At 38.3% G+C, this 20,135-nt stretch overlaps 1 protein-coding gene across 1 annotated transcript in view; it reads right to left on the bottom strand.

The window, feature by feature from the left end:
• dgkh (diacylglycerol kinase, eta) overlaps positions 1 to 20,135 on the bottom strand; it is a 112,468-nt gene that overhangs the window by 70,156 nt on the left and 22,177 nt on the right. Inside the window, exon 3 of the mRNA XM_079820830.1 lies at positions 3,326 to 3,436. Within this exon, the coding sequence (XP_079676956.1) occupies positions 3,326 to 3,436 (111 nt within the window). The remainder of the gene's footprint in view (positions 1 to 3,325; positions 3,437 to 20,135) is intronic.

The following is a 20,135-nucleotide window of genomic DNA, read 5'->3' as shown; positions in this document are numbered from 1 at the left end:
GGGTGGTGGATGGGTGGTCAGAAACAATGCTCAGGTAGGCCGTGGCATTTAAATGGCCAATTGGCACTAAGGGGCCAAAAGTGTGCCAAGAAAACATCCCCCACACCATTACACCACCACCAGCAGCCTGCACAGTGGTAACAAGGCATGATAGATCCATGTTCTCATTCTGTTTACGCCAAATTCTGACTATACCATCTGAATGTCTCAAAAGAAATCGAGACTCATCAGACCAGGCAACATTTTTCCAGTCTTCAACTGTCCAATTTTGGTGAGCTTGTGCAAATTGTAGCCTCTTTTTCCTATTTGTAGTGGAGATGAGTGGTACCCGGTGGGGTCTTCTGCTGTCGTAGCCCATCCGCCTCAAGGTTGTGCGTGTTGTGGCTTCACAAATGCTTTGCTGCATACCTCGGTTGTAACGAGTGGTTATTTCAGTCAAAGTTGCTCTTCTATCAGCTTGAATCAGTCGGCCCATTCTCCTCTGACCTCTAGCATCAACAAGGCATTTTCGCCCACAGGACTGCCGCATACTGGATGTTTTTCCCTTTTCACACCATTCTTTGTAAACCCTAGAAATGGTTGTGCGTGAAAATCCCAGTAACTGAGCAGATTGTGAAATACTCAGACCGGCCCGTCTGGCACCAACAACCATGCCACGCTCAAAATTGCTTAAATCACCTTTATTTCCCATTCTGACATTCAGTTTGGAGTTCAGGAGATTGTCTTGACCAGGACCACACCCCTGAATGCATTGAAGCAACTGCCATGTGATTGGTTGATTAGATAATTGCATTAATGAGAAATTGAACAGGTGTTCCTAATAATCCTTTAGGTGAGTGTATTGTAATATATTGTCCTTTTTTTATCTATCATGATGAAAATGTAATCTACTATTGCATTTAATTAGCTGTTTTTAGATATTAAAGGCACTTCATCTCATTGTTTTATTTTCTCTCTCCCTTGCAACTTGGACACAAACAAAAAGCTCAGATTATTCAGTTAAATTGGCATATATTTGAGTAAATGCTGGTTGTATACTCAGGCGGTGTAAACAGTGTAACATCCTATTTATGATCTGTAGGCTTGGCCGCTCTACAGCATGAAGTGCAGGCCTCTGCGTTGGCTTTGCCAAATCTGTCACAGACCAGAGTGCCATGCCAGTACAAACAAAACCCCCTTGTCTGAGCACAGCAGTGAGATCAGCCACCTCGTTTCTGCCTGTGAGGTCTGTGGCGTCACTCCCAGCTCTCTGCCACCATGCGCTAGTGCTACTCCATGTCATTCCGGAGCTATGCAGGAAGTGCTAGCTTGCATCATGGCATGGCAGCTACATAGCTGGCGAATTTTGGGCTGAATTTTAAGCACTCACGCTTTCTGTCAGGATTCAGATCAGATCACGGATGCGACGCCTGAATGCCACCCCCAGGGCCCTATGATTTCTGCGACGTAGAAAATGTGGATGGAATCACAGAATCCAGTCATAAAATTTTTATTTATAGTTATATTTATAGTCGTATCACATTGACACAGTTATATTAACCCGTCAAAATAAAAGTTTGGTTTTGCAGATATTGGGACAGAAATATATTACTACTGTACAGTACAATGTACTTCTCAAAGTAATAGTAATTTTTAGTGCTGGGCAATCGATTAATCAAGATTAATCGCATCCAAAATAAAAGGTTGTATTTACATAATATACAGTATGTGTGTGTACTGTGTATAATTATTATAAATAAACACTCCTTCATGTATATATTTAAGAAATATTTGCATGTATATACTGTATATATATTTATATATATATATATATATATATATATATAATGTATTATATATATAATATAAAAACATATTTTTCTTAAATATATACATGCATGTGTGTGTATTTATATATACATAATAATTATACGAAGTACACACATATATTATGTGAACACAACACAAGTATGTTGGATGTGATTAATCATGATTAATCGATTGTCCAGCATTAATAATAATATGAAAAATTCAAATAATACATTATTAAAACATTATTTTTAAGGAATATCAGAATTTTTCTTCCATTTTCCTTTTTACAGTGAAAATAATTTTTGAAGAGATAAAAAACTTCATAGGGCCTTATTATTGTTAATAAATCGGTAAAGTTGTATGAATTCAATTGATTAGACATGCTTTTTGATAATTAAAATGCATTTAAACCATTAAAATAAAAATAATAAAAAAAGGATTTAGGAAAACAATAAAACATGAAGATCTATTTTTTTGTTAAACTATGAATAAATTGCTGTTAAGTTTTATTATATCAATTAATTAGACAAAAAAAAAAACTGAATCCAGAAATTTTTTAATAAATACATTAAATACATTTGTAAAAAAATAAAACGGAATTTGTGAAAAATCTAATTTCATAGGGCCCTACATCCATAACCACAGGAAATGCAGCTGAATGAGCAGAGAACAAATGCATGAAGGCAGACACACTCAATGCAAGGCTCGCTTTAAGCGTCTTCATAATGAAGGCACAGTGACACACTGGTGTCTCCGGGACTCTCCTCTTCAGAAGCCTAAGCAGACAAGCAGACGCGGAAATGACGCAATGCCGCTTTAGTTGTTCCACAGCTAAACTGTTCTCGTCCAATGAGGAGAACAGGCATCCCGAACAATGCCAGGCAGGGTGATGGGCGGTCGGCAATGTCATTGATGAAGGCTAGATAGATTAAGAGGGGGTCGCTGTTGTTGCTGACCCGAATCGCCACCAAGCCTTCCTCCGATCCACTGGGGCCAAGAGTGGGCGGCGGACGGCGGGCACCAGTCCAGCAGACGGAAAGCACCCTCCAGCACACGCGGCTACGAGAGACTCGATACTGCCAGCGGGCCAAAACGCCACCCGCCTGCCATAGTGCAACCACACACACACACACACACACACAGTGACATTAAAGGCATGGCAGAAGGTGCAATGCAAGTGCCCATGTGCAGCTCTTCAGCCCCTCTCAGCACAGGCAAGCCCAGGTCCTGGGAGGAACCAAGGTCAAGCAAATGTTACTACCCCCTTACCTTAGATCACTCTGTAGGGTGTACAGAGTACAGAGGGGGCTTGTAGGGGGCTTTACTGTACACTGTAAAAAATGTTATCATCGTCATGGAAATGTTTTTGACAAGTGGATTTTCTTCATCAGGAATTAAATACATTTAAAAAGTGCTATGATTTTACTGTTTTTAAGGCAGTTATTAAAGGCTGCAATTTTTTACAGTGTAGTGGGTGTGCAGAATCAGTATCAGGATATAATCGAACACTAGTTCTGTGTGGTGCTAAACTCACCTTGGCATCCTTGGCGTAGTAGAGTGTGCGTCCCCGCAATTTGAAATAACGTTTTTTCCATCGCTGGAATGAGCTTGTCTGTTTCAGAAGCAGCCCTTCCTTCACACTCGTCTGCAGAAAGACAGAGAGGTTTAATAAAAAGTCAGAAACAATTTAAAACATCTGCACACAGCACAATATCAACAGTAGTGATAAACACGTTAGCTCTGTTCCAAAGCCTTGACTTTTTTTATTGTTCCAAAGCGAAGACATCTCAATTAGGATACATTCCAAGTGTAGATAAAAACAGTTCCATCTAATTAAACTGGACCACTTCCATAAATAGTTGTGTTTATGCACTTATTGCTTATTGGAATATCATGCTGTTAGCTTAGCATCATGCTAGCACCAAATTAATTAAAACAATTGTAAAGGCCCCTTCACACAACTGTAACGATAACTATAAAGGTTTAATAAGGTTTTAATAATAGGGTGATCCACACCATAACTATAACTAGAATGAGACAGAGTGTACAGTATATCAGTAGAATCACTTTTAGAGCATTTTTTGTTTACTTTTACAGCTGATAAACAATAAAAACAATTGAAAGTCAGTCAGAATCCACCCGACTGTTTATGTTTAGTGTGAGTGACCATTAATAGAGTTGCTGCCTGTGTAGACCATATCAGTTCAGTCACTTATGAGGTTCTATGATGGTTATGATTCTGCCTCAGCAGTTAACTAGCTACAAAAACAGCTAGAAAGCACCGTAGATGTGTTCTCAATGCAAAGACTGCTCCAAATGTACGTAGTATGATTATGCAATCTTGTAAGAGAGCGTATTTTGGCCAAATTCATCCAAGACAATCCAAGATAAATATATATTAAACACTTAGAACAGATTTATACTGTACACAAGTGCATGTATGCAGCCACAAGCACTTAGGCCACGTGTCCACCAGAGCATTTTGTCAGCACAGCGTTTTTTTCAGTTGAGACAGATACTTGCTATGATACGAAATATCCGCGCAAGTGTTACTAGTATCTCATTTCACAGATAGTTTGCTTCTGTTTTGTTTCTATATAAAAATGTAGATACAATGTAAAGTATTTGCTCTGGCTCGTTTTAAATGATTTTGTTCTATTATTATGTTTATTGTTGTCGTCTGTTGACGTTGTACAAGCAGAATTTGTCCTGTCCCTCCCCCACTGTGATTGGACGGTTGGGTAAAAAGTGACAGTGATGAGCGCTGCGTTTATTAGCCATGCAAGACCAACTTTGTGCATTGTTATGCGTCAGCACCAAGCGTGCCGTACACGTCCTGAAAAGTGAAAAGCCAAAGCGTCTTGATCGCACTCAGGTGGCTGGTCCCAGTATAGCTCATAAACCCCATGTATTGTAATGGGACACAGACAAACTAAACAATCAAATTACACTTCAAATAATTTTCCAAAGATGGTTTCTGCCATTTTAGGTAGTTTTTATCACGCTGATGTAAGTTCAAGTGTTCGGGTTTTTTTTTATAAGTTTGGTTTTAGTTAGTTATTTGATGCTGTTAAAAAAAACGTGTGACATAATGATTGACTTTGATTGACAGCTTCTCTGAGCGAAGTTGTCAGTGAGGCACCAACTTTTTTCAGGATTTTCGGGAGGAGATTAGAGCTTTAGCTTTAATTTCTACATTTCCATAACTGTTTATTTCACACTGACATAATGAGTTGTTCTGCAGTAAACTGTACTAACAGATACTGCGGGTTTTGATATTGCGGCTCTACTTCCTGCTCTCTACTGCGCAGACGCAGGTCCCAAATCAGCGCAAGATGTCAGCGCCATATTCGGACAATGGCGGCTTCACTTTTATACAATGGAAGATAGTGAAGGGGCGTCGTCCATCTTTTTTTAAAGTCTATGGTCAGCACGCAATTAATTCATTAGTGCGTTCACTGGCCAAGATCTCACGGTTGAGTTCACGTATTTGTGTGATCGTATAAATATGTTTCTGACCTTATGATTCATTACAAACCACGACACAGCGATACAAATAGTTAAATCCAAGTATTGTTCAAAATAGTTCAATCTTTGTGCTAGAGGGTCGTCTGTGGCCGATATTATTGGCCGATATTAGGCATTTTCCAAAATATCGGTAACTGCATTTATGATGGCCGATAAATGAATATAAAAAATAAAAAAAAATGGACAGTTTAACTCGGACAATGGACTGGATAAGATTCTTTAATAGCGTGACAGTTTGACAGCATGAGACTTATCATCTCTCCCCTGCCCGTTATTCTGAAAAACCATTTTTAAAGCTAGACTTTAGCTAACCACAAAGCTAGCTAATGCCATGGCTATCAGTGGAAGACCGCTAACATTAATGCGCTTGGAAATCACAACAAACATTTTCTGCCTACATAAAGTAATGATTACTGTATTTATATCTAGTATATTTGTAGTTCCAGTCCCTGCATTGTAAGTTAGGCACTTGGAGTGAAGGAAAGTACTGCAGTTGTGTACTTTTTGTGTACTTGGTCACTACTGTATTGCAGTTGTTCCCGTGCTCCATGTATCCCCTGTAATGTTAGTATCGTGTTGTCACGAACGCGCTCTGACTGTAACAGTAACAAATGTGCGGTGCCAGAGGTAATTCGCCGTCTTGTCTATTAGCTTCCAAAGTTTGTACGATATGGTTCTGGATTTTGGTTTGATACAAAGTAAAAATCCTCTGACAATTCCTCAAAGTCAGCCATGCAACAGTCACGTTCGATACGATCTTCCTAGTCACGTCGGTTTTGTTGAGAGACGTAACAGCGGGGCTTCTCCGGTCCTGCGAGCAAATCACTCCGCCCTCTGCAGAAGTAAAGCAGTGCTGCGCCTTCTGAGAATATAGTCCCCAGTGTGTATACGTTTATAATATGGCTGTGTCTCATGTAACTTTGTTATTTGTACACACTGTGACTATACACATCACAACATGTAAATAGGAAAATGTTGGTGTTATTTTGTCACTTATTGAGCAGTAGGCTAGCTGGAGCCATATAACTCCAGTCTTTGTGCTAAGCTAGGCTAACGGTGGGTGCGTCAGACAGAGTTATGGGATGCACAGAGATGAGAATGGTATGTATGGACTTATCTAACTCTGGGGAATTGAGTTAATAAGCCAAAGTCCCAAAAAGTTGGCGTGTTCCTTTAAGATATGGAGCTATATAGCTCCAAAAGAACCTTCTTTTGAGTGTTTGTAGGCAGTAGATAGCAAGGCTGGGAGGCAATGTTTGGAAAAAGAATCAAAGTCTTTGATGAAAAGAGATGTGTAAAAGTAGTGTAAAAATTTCATTGACACTGACAAACCAAAATGTATTCACTCAATTCAAATCATTTTGATTTGATTTGACAAACGTAAGGCATGTTCCTCTTTTGTCAAATGGAAAAGTTTTCTTTTTTGCCATTTCCTGTGGATATATCCCTACCAGAGCGGACTGAGTGACATGAAACAGACAGGGCAATAAAACAGTCCTCTGTCTAACTAGCTGGTCAAGTAAACTAAATTATAACCTTAAATATGAGCTGTTCCTACACACACACCATCCAGTTATATCCCAGCTATGTAAACGATGTTATAATGTACCAAACAAAGCGGCGGTGTGTGAGGCTTAACATAAGTGTAAAGGAAGCAGAATTTGAAACTCGATATGAGCTCTGGACGTCCACAGGGACATGTGCACATTGCCACTGCCAGAGGAAGGAACAGGAAGCCTTGCCAAGATCAAGTGCGCTTCAACACCACTTTCATACTTGGAAGGGGAAAGACAAGGCAAAAGGGACACAAGAAAGGAAGCCCATTCCTCAAAAGATCTTGTCCCGCAGAGTGCCACCAAACTCACCAAAGCAACGAAAGGAAAGGCACAAGAACTCGAACCTGAGATCTACATCTTTAAACCCTTTCAGCGAAACTTTCCTCAAGATCATCAATTTTGCAAAGCCGGATAACCGACTCGGTCTGCTGTGAAAGTGACATTCCAGACGGCCCGATGCAGTTTTCAAAGGCAGCGCATGCGGTTTCGTCCCTGCATGGGCCGGAGGTTTTTGACATGGCGGGGCGAAAGGAAGGGAGTCGGAGAGAGATGGGGGACAACGCCGAGGGTCATCCTGTCAGCCAGTCGCCTTGGCTACACTGTCATTTCACATCATCCCAACCCCAACCGACAATAAACAAGGGCCATAGACCTGCAAGCAGTCATGCTCCTTCCTGTCCATTCATCTACAAATATAGCAGGAACATGGAAGAAAAAAAAAACAAACACAAATCCACAGGCATATATGGGAGGGCGGCTATTTATAGCAGAGGAAATATGCTCTCTGAGGGGAGAATTACAAACAGAGACGCAGGGTTCGATCTGACATCCTGGTGCACAGCTGTGTCAACTTAAACAGCGAATCCATCCGCCAGCGCACTCGGTGACACTACGTGGCTGTTAAAACACCCCCTCTGCTCGGTTACAAAACACTGAAGTCACTCTGCCTTTACTAAATATACCTGCGTGACATTTAACGTGCCATTGAATGATGCATGACGGTCCGACTGTTGTGAAACAGCGGAAAACTCACTTCTGCGGGGTCTAAAATGCAAAGTCCTCCATAGGTTATGTCATGTGTGCACTGTATGTGAGTGATGTGGCAAACTAGAATGTTTCCATTATAATTAAAGGGTTAGTTCACCCAAAAATGAAAATTCTGTCATTAATTACTTACCCTCATGTCGTTCGACACCCGTAAGACCTCCGTTCATCTTCGGAACAGAAATGAAGATATTTTAGTTGAAATCTGATGGCTCTGAAAGGCCTCCATTGGCACAATGCACTTTACACTCTCAAGACCCTTAAAAGGTACTAAAGACGTCGTTACAAAGTCCATCTCACTACAGTGGTTCTAAAATAACTTTATGAATCGCAAAAAAAAACCCTAAATAACGACTTATATAGTGATGACGATTTCAAAACACGGCCTCATGAAGCTTCGAAGCTTTATGAATCAGTGAGTCGAATGATGATTCGGATCGCGTGTCAAACCGCCAAACTGCTGAAATTTGGCGATTCAAACCACTGATTCGGCTCACTGATTCATAACGCTTCGAAGCTTCATGAGGCCTTGTTTTGAAATCGTCATCACTATGTAAGTCGTTATTTAGGGTTTTTTTGCGCACAAAAACTATTGTCGCCGATTCATAAAGTTATTTTAGAACCACTGTAGTGAGATGGACTTTGTAACGACGTCTTTAGTACCTTTTAAGGGTCTTGAGAGTGTAAAGTGCATTGTGCCAATGGAGGCCTTTCAGAGCCATCAGATTTCAACTAAAATATCTTCATTTCTGTTCCGAAGATGAACGGAGGTCTGACGGGTGTCGAACGACATGAGGGTAAGTAATTAATGACAGAATTTTCATTTTTGGGTGAACTAACCCTTTAATGAACAAAGCTGTATACACTGAGTAAGTGTGCTGATTATAAAGGGAGTGTACTTGTTTTGTTACGCCATGTTGAATTGCTTACATTATTGTTGGGGTGTGAAACTGTTTAAATGCCATTAAATTGGTACATTAATCAGATTAATTTACTAAATGTTTCTCAATTCTTCAATATTTTACAGCTGTAATATATGGGTTACCCATAGATCGCAGAGCTGGTGGAAGAAATTATGCTGGATCAGTGTTATTTTAGTACTATTTATTTGCTATCATAGTATGTATTATTATGTTGATTCTATTTTTTTATTTTCAGTTTACATTTTATTCAAATTCTAGTCATTTTTATAAATTTTTCAAATTTTATTTCACTTTATTTTATCATAGTTTTAATTTGAGTAATTTGTTTACTTATTTCATTTTCAGGCAAATGTTTTATTTTCATTTAATTTAATTCATTTTTAAAGTAAATTTTTTTAAGTAAAAATTCTGGACTCCATTTTAATGGTTAAATTAAATTTTAGTAGTAAAAAAAACATGCCTAATTCATTCAAATCATGAAACTTATACAATTTATTAAAAGTTTAACAAAAACAAAAATTTTAGAGACCCATGAAATACATTATATTTTTTCTCAAATTCCGTTTTATTTTTACCAAAATCTGTGTTTTCCATTCAAATTTTTCTGGAATCCATTTGAATGGTTTGATTACATTTTTATAATCAAAAAGCATGTCTAATTCATTGAATTCATAAAGATAACTCCATTTATTATTATTTATTTATTTAATCTTACGATAATAGGGCCCTATGATATGTTTTTTTTTCTTCTCAGAAATTCTGTGTTGTGTGTTTTAATTTTTCTGGTATTCAAATGGGGGCATAAAAAACTTTCAATCACACAGAGACACGCATAACTGGATTCATATTTAAATATTATTTTTGAGGTTTAATATCCAGACACAAGTCTATATCTCATTTCAATTTGAATGTACTGGCCTACTTTTTAATTATTCATCCAAAATTTGACAAATTCTGTGAAAATCCGTGTTATAAATACCATTTTTCCACGATTCTGTTCGTGTTTTCCGCATTAGTTTTATTAAAAGCCCATCTTGCCAGAAGTGAATTACTCTTTTACATTTTTTATCTAATATTTATATTTAATTTCACCTTTATTTCAATCATCAAACATGCTTTTTAATAGGTTTAGTTAAAGCTGCTGTCCGTAACTTTTTTGTGTTCAAGATTTACACAAATTATATAAAGAGAATGTACAACATGAATCCATTTTCCAAACCGTGTTTTTGTCTCACCCTTAATCATTATGGTACACTTATAGTAAGTGTTTATATTGGGACTATTTCAGACCAGACTGGTAGGAACCGCTGCGGAGGAGGACAGTCCCTTCGTGACTCGCCATAGACATAAACAGAGAGAAGTAGCTCCGGCTGCAATGTTCTTCCGCAAGACGCATGCAGTTCTGTTTATTAACCGCTAGAGCGCAAAAAGTTATGGACTGCAGCTTTAACAATGACAAAACAAATGTGTTGAACATGAAAATGCAGTGTATGAAATTATCTTAGAGATAGTTCACCCAAATTTTGAAATGTGGGTCCAAATCCATAACATAAAATGTCACCATTCCATTTCATCACATGGAAAAGAACAGTGTCTATTCTGCTAAATATCATCCTTTTTGATCTAGAAAATGTCATACAAGTTTGTAAGAACATGAGGGTGAGTAACTCATGGCTTTTCATTTCTGGCTGTACTGTGCCTTTAAGCCATCACACTCACTCACGATGTCACATCAGATGGATGTGAAGACTGAGTTTATCTAATTTAGTTCCACTTTCTCATAAATCACTGTCTGTCAAGAATATGAATGTAAATGCAGGCATGACTTGTCCTTTCTGTGTCTCTTGCCTAATCAGTAAACTAATGTCGGGTAGTAAGATGAATAAAAATGATTTGAGTCAGTATTTTATTCAGCAAGGATGCATTTACTTGATCAAAAAAGTGACAGTAAAGACATTTAAAATGTTACAAAAGATTATATTTCAATTTTTATTTTCATCAAAAACTCAAAATATTTCACGGCACAACTGTTTTCAACATGATAATCATAAATGTTTCTTGAGCATCAAATCATCATATTAGAATGATTTCTGAAGGATAATGTGACACTGAAGACTGGAGTAATGATGCTTAAAATACAGATTTGCATCACAGGAATAAATTACATTTTAAAATACATTAAAACAGCAAACAGTTATTTTAAATTGTAATACTATTTCACAATATATACTTTATTTTGATCAAATAAATGCAGCCTTGGTGAGCATCAGGGACTTCTTTGAATGGTAGTGTACAACTGTTGCATAAGAAAATGAAAATGTAATGCTTTACTTAAATGTTCCTCTTTTGTTTGTGTCTTTCGGCCACTTAGTTCCTTTTTTCTTGTCTTCAGTTCCCTTCCTGTTGCCAAGTGGGATAAGAAGCGATCTATTAATAGACTGTTTCTTCACGAAACTGTAAGAGGGAGAACGGCTCAGTGCCAGACATACATGACTAACCCCACTGCGGTACACTGTACACCCACACCTCTCTCAACATCACCAACACACACACACACACACACACACACACATTTGCACGGTTATAACAGACACCAGTGAGCAACTCAACCACAACTCACTGTAACCACACACCAGATCATGAAACACACACACACACACACACACACACACACACACACACCCGCAGGCATGCACACACACAACAGAAGCCCAAACAATATTCGCTGCTTCTCTTCTGAGAGGTTTCTTCAGAAAATTGAGTGATATAACAGACGGACATCCTGTGAGTGAGGATATCCAGCCTCAGTGCTTTGCTCTCTGCCACATGTCTGCGATGTTTGAACCAGCTACACACACACACTCTCAGGCGTGGAGCTTGCCTTTGCAGTATGAGAAAGCGGGTTATCTGCAAGCTCCAGAAATGGCATAAACTTGGAAAATACCCTGGACATTTGGGTGTTTCTTCATTTATGTTCACAGTGTTATTTTAGTATTATTTATATACTATAATATTATTTATTAATATTTTGATTTAGCTTTTATTTTTATAGTATCAGTTTAAATTTTATTTAAAATGTTAATTTTTTTGTGTGTTTTGTTAGGTGCTTTTGTCATTTTTGTTTTTAATATTTATATTTATTTCAATTATTTTATATTTCTTTTAATTAATTTGATTTAATAACTTAAATTTAAACTAATTTTATTTCAGTTCGTTAGCCAGGCAACTTTTATATATTTTTTATTTTTAAGTTTTTATAAATCTTATATTTATTTTATAAATAAATAAAAAAATCTACTATTTATATTTTATTATATTTCAGCTGTATTTCAATTAACGAAAATTATTCGTATAGTTTTAAGGCCCGTTCACACCAAGAACGATAACTATATTAGTGTCCACATCAACGCACAATATCGTTCTGTTTATTATAAGGGCACTAAAAGCAGGACGGATTCTGATTGGCTGTCAATGTGTGTATATATATATATTAGAATGATTTTTAGAACATCTTTATTGTTACCATTATAAGTATCGTTCTTGGTGTGAACGGCCTTTAGCTGTAGTTTTAGTTAACCACACTGCTTACCATAAACTTCATTAAAACACTGTGGTGGAAAGAAGTCATGTTTGAAACATTTTTTGAAGAATAATCTTTTGACTCTTTTGCTAACGCTATTTCTTTTAGTTAGTATTTCATGTATCCTAAACCCACAAACAATTAAATTATATTTTCAGACTCTTTGCATAATTTGATACAATAACAGCTTGAATGGAAATGAGGCACAATAAAAATATACAGTACTGTTTAAAAAGTGATATTTACCTTGATTTCATTCTGTTTCTTCACATGTCACATGTCTAATATGTCATCTGAGGCTTTTTTTCTGTTGCCTCTTGGTAAACTATACACTAACGAAAACAAAACCTTTTTTGTAGCAAAAGTGTAGCTTGTAGTGGAAATAATGTCACAACTGTTGTATTTTTAATTGATTATAAAAACAATTTTTACACAATAAATAATGAAATACTTTATTTCAGTTTGTCTGTATCAACATGGTTTTTTTTAATGATTGTGACGATTGTTAATAAGATGAACCCAACACACACCTCGCCCACAGTGGAACTTTTATTATGCCACAGTCGCCGGCGCCATTTCCGCTTTTCCAGTCATGAGTATGAGGTAACGCAGCTCTGTTTATCATATTAGATACATCTGAGTGTGTTGAAAATTATGTTATCACGTTACTCTGTGCATTTGCTCGCCGGCTGCTATGACACTTGTTGCACACTGCAGTCAGAGTAAAGCGTTTCTGCAAAATAAAACCGGAAACCGAGAGTAACGCAGATATGACACAATTGACAGGCGATTCCCTCACACGTCCCGGTTCCCTGGTTAAAATAGCAATTTTCTCACAATTTACAAATAGTTGGAAACATTTGAGATGTTGTAAGTACTCAACTGAACAAAACATACAACACTGGCCAAGTAGTTTTGGGATATTTTACTGCAACAATTTTACATATTGCAGCTTTAATTCTTAGCAATTTCCTTACGTACTTTTGTCATTTTATTATTCTTTTTTTTTTATATTGGTATTTCAGTTTTAGTTTTTATTTATTTATTATTAATTTCAGTGCTTCAACTTAAACTTATTTCAGTTTATTGGCAAGGCAACATTTAAAAATTTTAATTTAGCCACTGTGATATAAAAGTGCCTGTCATTAAAGAAACATGCAATTATTTATTTAGCTAAAGCTAATTTAAAGTTATAATTAGAAATTTAACAATAACCCTATATTCAAATCACAGAATATATATTTACTGTAATATGGTTTAATACACGCTGATCAGCCTCTAAGTGAATGCCTCTGAAAGTCCATCTGGGTTAGTGCTGCAGGGGAAACACTTCACCTCTCTTGCAGGGTGCTTTGACCTTGTAAAAAGATGCTTTCAGCAACATGTGTTCCTTTTAGTGGGGCTTCAAATGAACCGAGTAACCCCTCCAATCATCTACAAGTAGAATAATTCAAGGCCACAAAACATGTTCCCTTCTTCGGCATCTCTTCAAAGCCAGTTAGGGAAATCTCCTGAGAGCTTAAAGGGATAGTTCAGCCAAAAATAAAAATTCTGTCATTATTTACTAAACAGTTGCTGTTCAACCATTAACTTCCATAGTATTTTTTTTTTTGGAAGTCAATGGGGACTGTTTGGTTACTAACATTCTTCAAAATATCTTCTTTTGTGTTCAACAGAACAAAGAAACTCATACAGGTTTAGAACAACTTGAGGGTGAGTAAATAGCAGAATTTTCATTTTTGGGTGAATCCCTTTAAGATAACAGCCAATCAGAACAAATATGATGTTCAAAATGTACACTTATACAGTTATCAATCAAAATTATTCACCCCCATTGCAAATCAGGTTTATTGGCAAAATGTACATACTTTCAGCTGTTTGCAAAGAACAAATCAAACAAAAGTATTTAGCTTTTGCAAAAATAGCTTTTTGGTTTCCCCAAATTTAACTGAGAATGCAACTTTTAATGACTTCTGCAGTCTCAAAATTATTCAAACCCCTGAATAGAATCCCACACAACAGCACAAATCTGCAAAACAGGTGATGTCTCAAGCACACCTGATGCAACTAATCAAGGGCTTCATTAGTTGCACCAGGTGTGCTTGAGCTAGAATCACATGAAATATCTGAACTAGGGCTGCGTCCGAAACCTGAAAAATGCTGCCTTCGGAGGACACATCAGGGCTCCATCGCTGTCATGACAAATATTAATATTAAACAAATATACCATACATTCAGAATAAAAAAAATTCTTAGTAACCGTTCATTCATTTCACAGTTACAAACAATACTTAATACTTAATTTCAACATCATCTCTGCCTCATCTGTGCTCTGATTTACAGCCACTTGTCTTCTAAAAGCAACCGGCAGTGGTGTTGCTTTTTGATTTATTAACATGTCACGGCATACTCTATGCTTTAGGCTAAGATTGTGTTTAACTAACGTATTGTGTTTAAACTGCGAATTGCCTGCACTCTCTGCAAACTTCGTGTTCCCCGCAGTTCTGGGGTAGCGACTGCAACATTCGCAGTTTATGGAGTTCGTCTCTTTACAGTACCTCAAAAAGCTGAATTCTCGCAGCCAGTCTTTCCGAAAATGGTGGGTTCGGGCCTTTTTCGCCACACAAACCTCTGACTCTGAATCATCATCCGGCTGTGACAATGTAGACTCTGGCACTGGCACACTAGCCGCAGGTCGGAAGAACGAATCAATAGTTTGCTTGCTCATTGCTCAGACGCACATGGCAGGTTGTGGTATTTGTCTCCGTCTCCTTCCCGCAGACATTTACGCACGCTCGATTATCTCTAGGACCCTCCCCCTCCACACATTAGCCACTTACAATGGCCATTCCCTATTCTTCTCACACTCATTGGCCTGCCACACATTCTGGATTCATTGATGCGCCACTTCCACGTTTAACGTGTAAAAAAATTTACTGGTCGCACATGTGCAACTGGACGTAAAATTCAGTCGCACACTCTCAAATTTTGGTCGCAAAATGCAACCATTTGGTCGCAGTCTGGAGCCCTGCACATTTCAAGGTAGGTAGGCAACAAGGCACATCCGGATCCAATGTTAGCTTCACTTCCTGACCTTCATATGATCGATTTTTAAAGGCAGCATAGATGTATCCTTCACTGCCTTTGATATCCCACAATCCTATGCATTTCATTCGGTGACAGTTGAGCTAAGAAAAAGAAAGATGGCATCTGAAAGTTGCAGTTGCTGCTCAGTTTGTGTGTAAATGTATGTATTTGACCAATGTTTTCCACTTCTGATGTCATTTCTAGAGAAAAATTACAGTAATTAAATATTTGTTTAGTTCTCACCAATGTATTTTGCTGTAGATCATTAAACTGTTACACTGCCGCAGAAGTCTGTCCGAAATCAGTTTTGTGAGGTAAGGTTACCTTTGTGCGCAAATGCTGCCTAAGGCAGTTATTGCCTGACAAGGCAACGAGGCAACAATTCAGCTGCCTAGTTTTTCGGATGCAGTTTGTTGAGTGCAACGTTTGACTGCATGTTAGAAATATGGCCAATTAAAGAATTCAAAAGAATGGTCCAAAAAAAGTTAAGAGAAGATATCATCGCCCTTCACAAACAAGGAACAGGATACAAAAAGATAGCAAAGGCACTAAATGTTCCTAGAGACACCGTAGGAAGCATAGTTTGCAAGTTCAAAGTTAAAGGAACAGTGGTTACACTACCTGGACAGGGCAGAAAAAGAAAGCTATCAACGGCTGCAACCAAAACCCTCGAGTGACTGCAAAAGACTTGCAGCAAGACTTGGTGGCAACAGGCACTGAGGTTTCAGCTTGCACAATAAGGCGCGTACTAAACGCATGCGGTTTCCATGCCAGAACTCCAAGACGTACAGCACTACTGACCCAAAAGCACAAGAAAAATCGGCTCCAATTTTCTCAAAACCATATAAATGACCCACAGATGTTTTGGGATTCTGTTCTGTGGAGTGATGAAACAAAGAATAGAATCTAGTGGTAGAATAGTGACACTACACATAAAAAGCATTTAAAGGGTTAGTTCACCCAAAAATGAAAATTCTGTCATTAATTACTTACCCTCAAGTCGTTCGACACCCGTCAGACCTCCGTTCATCTTCGGAACAGAAATGAAGATATTTTAGTTGAAATCTGACGGCTCTGAAAGGCCTCCATTGGCTCAAATTTCAAAACACGGCCTCATGAAGCTTCGAAGCGTTATGAATCAGCGAGTCGAATCAGCGGTTTGAATCGCCAAATTTCAGCAGTTTGGCGGTTTGACACGCGATCTGAATCATCATTCGGTTCACTGATTCATAACGCTTCGAAGCTTCATGAGGCCGTGTTTTGAAATCGTCATCACTATATAAGTCATTATTTAGGGGTTTTTTTGCGCACAAAAACTATTGACGCCGATTCATAAAGTTATTTTAGAACCACTGTAGTGAGATGGACTTTGTAACGACGTCTTTAGTACCTTTTAAGGGTCTTGAGAGTGAACCGTGCCATTGTGCCAATGGAGGCCTTTCAGAGCCGTCAGATTTCAACTAAAATATCTTCATTTCTGTTCCGAAGATGAACGGAGGTCTGACGGGTGTCGAACGACATGAGGGTAAGTAATTAATGACAGAATTTTCATTTTTGGGTGAACTAACCCTTTAAGAGTGTCACAGTATGCATTAAACAATCCACATATGTCCTGTGTTTCCTTTAATCATAAAAACGCTCAATTTATAATTTTTGTAGTTTTAAACACGATGCGTAATTGGTATCAAACCCAAGCGGCAACCTCCCGCAGTTTCTCTTGAAGCCAATACGGAAGTGCCATATACTGCAATTCATCGACTGGCCGCTAGGGACAGGCTCCAGAAGGGAGCAGAATCTCATTGAAACCCATGTTAAAATGGCCAACTTTACAGCAGATTAAAACATGTTTACAGCCTGGTACAAATTGTGGTTTTGGTCTATACGGCTAATTTTGCCCTTCATGACAACTGTGAGGGGGGTGAATTTTTTTTATAACTCATTCGTTTACATTATATAAAGCCTTAAAATTCTGCATAATTAAGGGCGTGGCCACTTCGAGTGACAGGTGGATAGCCATTTATCTACTGTATGTTAGTCATCGCGTCACTTCAGCTCCGCCCACGTCCCGCCTTTTTGCCCATATTCTGTTATCCGGGAGTGACGCGCGATTACGCGCTGCCAAGATGGCAACGGCCATCTCGTCCATACTTTGCGCTTCAGAACGGCTCATCAGAATCCTATGGGTGACGTCACGGACACTATGTTCATATTTTTTTACAGTCTATGGTCAAACCCTATAACAGACAGCTGTGACAAATGTTGGATGCAATTATTTCCTTGGCCCCAACCTACATCCAGTTCCCTTACCGAAATCCTCAACAAGCCAAAATAAAACGGGGCAGATTTTCAAACATTATTGGAGTCCTACACTGCACCCACAGTGCTATAAAAGCACCTTCAACCAAATAGAAAAGGGTTTCATTCTGTTAAAGGTCCCATGGCCTGGATTTTTTATTTTATTTTATAATGTTTCCTGAGGTGTACTTATATTGTTAGTATGATTTTTACATCAAAAAATAATATAATACTTAAACATAATTTAGAAATAAAAGGCATTTTTTTCTACACTGATGTTTGCCCTCTGGCTGAATGCCCTGTTTCAAGGGGCGTGTCTGCAGTGAGACTTCAGTAAAAACGCCCACTGTTGTGATTGGCTGACATCTTTGCATTTGAAATGAGTATTAGATCTTGTAGCAGAGGGGGCGTGGTTTAACGAGGTCTACGAGCCACGAGTCCCAGTCACGCTGAGCCCGTCTTCCTCCTTATTCTACCAACTTTGTAACACATGTAATGTACCATTACAGCTGTCGAGATGAACGAGTTACGAGTAAGTGTTGATTATAATTTTTTTTTTTTTATATTTTCCTATCATATGAAAAGCGTCAGCATTGAGTACACAGCGCAAACAAAGACACAACAGCAGTAATCGAATGTAATCCAGTTTATTGTGGGTATTAGGGCTGTAATCAACCAAAGAAAATCTTGGTCGACTGAAGTCCTGAAATTTTCGACTAAAAATCGACTAAAATGACGTTAGGAAAAACGTTAAATTCATTAGCTGCGCACTGTGCGCAGTACTTGGTAGCCTTGTTGTCTGCCTAAATTAATTATAAATAAACATTAAAAGCTAGTAGGCTATTTGCAGTATATTAAATCGTTTTTGACCTGATTATTTTGCAATGAAATGAGTCTGACACACGAGTCTGTCGGCTCTGACAGCGTTGCATCACATGCACCTACGCAATATCATAGCCTATGACTTCCGAAAATATAGTACTATATGTTGTCAACTAGATATATCATCACAAGAACTTTTGATGAATATGCAACATAATTTAGATAATTGTTTTTGTCATATGTATTATAATAACTGACAGACAGTATAATTTCAGCCGCTCTGTGCAGCTCGAACATATAACGTTAGGAGCTCAGCTGAGCTCAGCTTCGCGGCTGAGACACGAATAGACTATTAACTTAAAGTTTTTACTCTTAAACACAAAAGGCACGTCCACTTTAATAAAAAAGTAATATTTATTAAACAAGCCAGATCAAGAGCAGAAAAAACGCTCTCACAATTAAATAAATAATATACAAGAAAACTAGCCTTCTTCAATCTGTCTCTCTTCTCCAGTGGGTTGGGGTAATCCAAAAGAAGTGGAAACAATGGGGGTGTTCTGAAGACAGTCTGTTTCCAGTGAAACAGGGGTGCTCTGAAAACACCCCCATTAGCAATTAGTGCTTTCCACCTGATGAAATGAACGCGGCGCGGCAAAACTGATGAAATGAACGCGGCAAAACTGACAGTACAGATCCACTTAGCGCGGTGTTGTGACGCTTCCCCTCATGTGTATGTTGATGGGCGTTCCTCAAGTTTACCGCTATGGGCGTGCGTTTGAGCCAGCGGGACTGAAACACAAAGGACCAGCGAGAGACTTCTCTTCGCCAGTTGGTTGGGCTAATCCAAAAGAAGTGAAAACAATGGGGGTGTTCTGAAGACAGACTGTTACCTGTGAAACAGGGGTGCTCTGAAAACACCCCCATTAGCAATTAGTGCTTTCCACCTGATGAAATGAACGCGGCGTGGCAAAACTGATGACATGAATGCGGCAAAACTAATGAAATGAACGCGGCAAAAATCGACCAATCAGAATTTTGGTCGAGCCAGTACGTATCGACTAATAATCGACTAATCGACTGGGAGATTACAGCCCTAGTGGGGATAGCTGGCTAGTGACGAGGACGTACAAAAACACTGACTCACAAGATAGAAAACATGAAAACAACATTCTGTGTCGGGAGAGAGAGAAGCCGCAGCATGTGCACGAATAATAAAGTTCTGTGTGAACTTGAATAATTAGCTACACATCAGAAATCACTGATCACAGATCAGAAGGAACTGAAAAAAGATTTCTGTTTTCATTTGTACATACAAACACTGAGAAACTGCCAGCATTCACTCATTCACAAGCCATGATCTCTCGAGGACAAACAAACATGGCGCTCGCATGGGCGTGCCAAATACTCTGGGCGGAGGAAAGGGAGGTAACCGTTCCTGTTTTGACATCATAACAGGAAAATTCAAGATTAGCTTGTCTGAGCTGTCATTTTCTTGAAGGCAGAGAAAGA

Source organism: Gobio gobio (genome assembly GCF_949357685.1).
Source record: "Gobio gobio genome assembly, chromosome: 7".
NCBI classification, from domain to species: Eukaryota; Metazoa; Chordata; class Actinopteri; order Cypriniformes; family Gobionidae; genus Gobio; species Gobio gobio.
The sequence above is the reverse complement of the archived record's forward strand: the minus strand, read 5'-3'. Positions and strand labels throughout refer to the sequence as shown.